The sequence below is a fragment of the Colletotrichum abscissum genome, assembly GCF_030869225.1.
Source record: "Colletotrichum abscissum strain IMI 504890 chromosome Unknown Scaffold_256.1, whole genome shotgun sequence".
In the NCBI taxonomy this organism is placed as follows: Eukaryota; Fungi; Ascomycota; class Sordariomycetes; order Glomerellales; family Glomerellaceae; genus Colletotrichum; species Colletotrichum abscissum.
Genome location: NW_026850161.1, coordinates 1 through 3,078, shown reverse-complemented (window position 1 = coordinate 3,078; position 3,078 = coordinate 1). Strand labels below are relative to the sequence as shown.

The window sequence follows — 3,078 nt, the reverse complement described above, 5'->3', positions numbered from 1 at the left end:
CCGGATCGAGATAGCACATCTATGAACTGAGACTGTTCAAGGTTTATACTACTCTTCAAGGTGACTAGGCAATCCAGTTGCTTTCCTGCCTTCAGTTCCATCCAACTCAATCGGTCTTCACACACTTACATCAGCCTACATTCTTTTAACGTGCTCGGCAATTGCGTTCTTCTGAAGTGACCCTGGCCTGATCTGGGAGTGAGCGATGTTTCTTCCAACCGTGGCCGACAACGTCGATTTGCATGAGCTGATTCAGCTCAGCATCTTAATTAATACATTGAATGCCACGAAAGGTGGCGGAAGAGTTTGAGAAACAAAGTTTATGGCAAGATGTTAATATTTGAAAAACGTACACTTTCTTTGGATGCCTATCTCATGTTGCGGGCTTGTACCGTTTGCAAACCGACCAGAACACCCACCAACTCCACGACTACTGAGATCAAATAGTACCAATTGAATGCCTCGATTCATTCGCCTTAACCACTGGTGATTCGTTACCAATACGCGCCAGCTTCTAGTAGCCCAGTTAGCTGAAGAGATTCCCATAATGAAAGTGCTGCAACCCTTCTGGCTCACCAACGGCAAACCCCTGCAGGGGATTTATGTTGTGGTCGCGTGGGTATGCAGCCTCACGCATTCTGCACTCCATGAGTCCCTTTTTATGAATACTTGGAAGGTGGTGCTGGTCCTGTGCAGAAACGCGTGTACAAGCGGAACTCGGCTGCTCGCGAATTCCATAGGTGTTACTGAAGGTCGTTCTTTGACCGCTCCTCTGATACTCCTCCTGGTATATTGAGAGGTCGTATTGAGCGATCGCACTTCCAGGATTGCACGCAGAGGCGTCTATCGGATTAGAGTTGTTGAGTGTTTTCCGTAGGGCGACATCATTCGGGATTGAGCTGGACTTTTTCCGAGGACTGTTTGAATTAGCGTATGCCAGTCGCTGAGGGCGGAGATCAAGGGAGCCAAGTACCTCAGAGTCTCTATCAGCAGCTGACTGAAGAGTGAAGTGCTGAGTTTCTTCATGCTTATTGCGACTGCCTCGGTAACGGGAGCGGAAATCACAGTATTTGCATTCGTAGGGTTTGTTCGCAGTATGGATCATTTTGGGAGGATCGAGGACATCTTTTCGCGCGTAGCGTTCCAAACACATCTTGTCTGTCAAACGACGCTCAATATCATGCGTGCGGATATGGCGGATGAGGTACCCTTGTTTCTTAAAGCGTTTCAGACACAATTTGCATCCAAACGGAACCACTACATTGTGTGTTTTGGTATGTCTCGTGAGTTCTTGTCGTTGCTTGAAACGTTTGCCACAATCTTCGCATTCTAACCGCCGCTTGTGAGGGAGGAGAATAGGCATGGAGATCGTATTCGAGAGAGTCTCCTCTGACCTGGCTTCTTCGTTAAATCTTCAACACCCTCGGCGCCGATTCAAGATAAAAGAGAGTTTTGAAGGAGACAAACTTGACTCGCAGGAGATCTGTTGCTGAGACGAGCGATGAGATAGTGATACCGACGAAGGGATCGGTAGATGCAAATATTTCCTTAACGGGCAAGAACAATGGCGGACAGCTGAAGACGAGATTTCGGCGTTCGGGTGTGACAATACTCTTCCGGACGCTCCTTCCGATGGGTTCTTGGGGCTCAGGGAAGGTAAGGCAGCTTGTTGGAAAGTCTGGTCAGGCGCATGGAATGACGGAAACGGAATCCGTTGATGCTTATGAGGAAATTTGAAAATGGAAAAGGCCGCAAAGTCAGATTTATCCGTAACTTCCCAATACACTTCCTGAGCACCGAAATTATGACAAATTGTACTCAGCTGGGCTATTCCGAGGTTGGAAAGTTTGCTATCCGAAGTGCAGTGGCTTTCGTCGACAAGAAGGTGGCCCGACACGCCCAGCGCTGGTACCCCTACCAGTTGAAGGCACCGGCCTTTTCGTCCAGCCCCTGCACCGATTGAACTTCTCTAATTGCCCCCTGCATTGGAGATTGGAGCGGTCAGCTTTCTTTTGCGTGCACAAGGTACCGTGTCATCTCATGCCTTGATTTGGGTGCTGTCAAACACTGTTGCAGCACCATCAGGAAATATTACACCCTCGCCCTTGTCAGGGGCTGCCAGAATGAAGCAGTCATAGCCCAGGCTACAACCGGATCGTCGAGTCGCGCCCGCCTGATCAGGGTCTGCTTGTTTTGCCGGCCGCACCGCATCTCCTGTCTTCTCTCAGCCTAGGACGGAACTTGGTAAGCACGTCACCTTGAATTTCCCCACTTAACTGCCCTGTCGCCAAGGAACCAGGCATAATTAAGCAGAGACACTCAACCAAGAAGGCGAAAGCCTCCAAGACGACATTCCTAGCTGCAGAGCTCCAACCCGGTATGAACCGCTCAACAAATAGCCTGAGGCATCGGAGAGCTTGGGACTCGATGACTACACCTCTTCCGGGACGCCTAAAGCTCCTCGGCATTCCTTCAATTCAACGCAGGACATCCGAACCCTCATCAAAAGCCAGACATCCAACTCTACCGATAGATACCATGGTTTCTCCGACTTCTTCCAGGCTTTGTGCCTTACCCTACAGAAGTGGAAACTCGAACAAGTCGACATGAGACCCATACATATAGGAAACTACGGGGGCAGTCAGGACTACCTTCCATGGTGGAACGAGAACAAAAGCCTCCAGAGCACCTTGCTGACTTTACGTGAGCGTATTTTGTGGACTGACGACGCTTTGGCTTATGGAAGCCCGGGCCAAATCTTCAACGTTGATATAAAGACGTTCTTCAGAACGTGTAATTTCTTCTATTAGCCGATTGTTGCTCCTTGCAACTCCTACAACAAAGTCGGGTAACTCTACTGTAACGGGCCACCTTCGTCTTAGGAAAGATAAGATTCTCCATCTAGGGAAGCACATCCCATTTAACAGACAAAAGCTATCAACCAAAGCTGTGGCCGCCCGCCTGTCTGGTCCTCGAGTCTCGGCCGGTGACTATGTGAATCTCGATGTCGAACGACGGTCTCAACTCCGGAGACATCTGTATCGCTAGTCGCATGTGCTCATCCACCTTTCTCTTCAT

General features: G+C 49.4%; 1 protein-coding gene across 1 annotated transcript; it reads right to left on the bottom strand.

Moving 5' to 3' along the window:
- Positions 1-494: 494 nt before the first annotated feature.
- Positions 495-1,153, bottom strand: CABS01_17014 (uncharacterized protein; the record flags this gene model as incomplete). Its single annotated transcript, XM_060550342.1, has 2 exons — positions 495-514; positions 577-1,153. The coding sequence occupies 2 exons, from the start codon at positions 1,151-1,153 to the stop codon at positions 495-497; spliced, it is 597 nt and encodes a 198-aa protein (XP_060399471.1).
- Between the last annotated feature and the right edge of the window lie 1,925 nt (positions 1,154-3,078).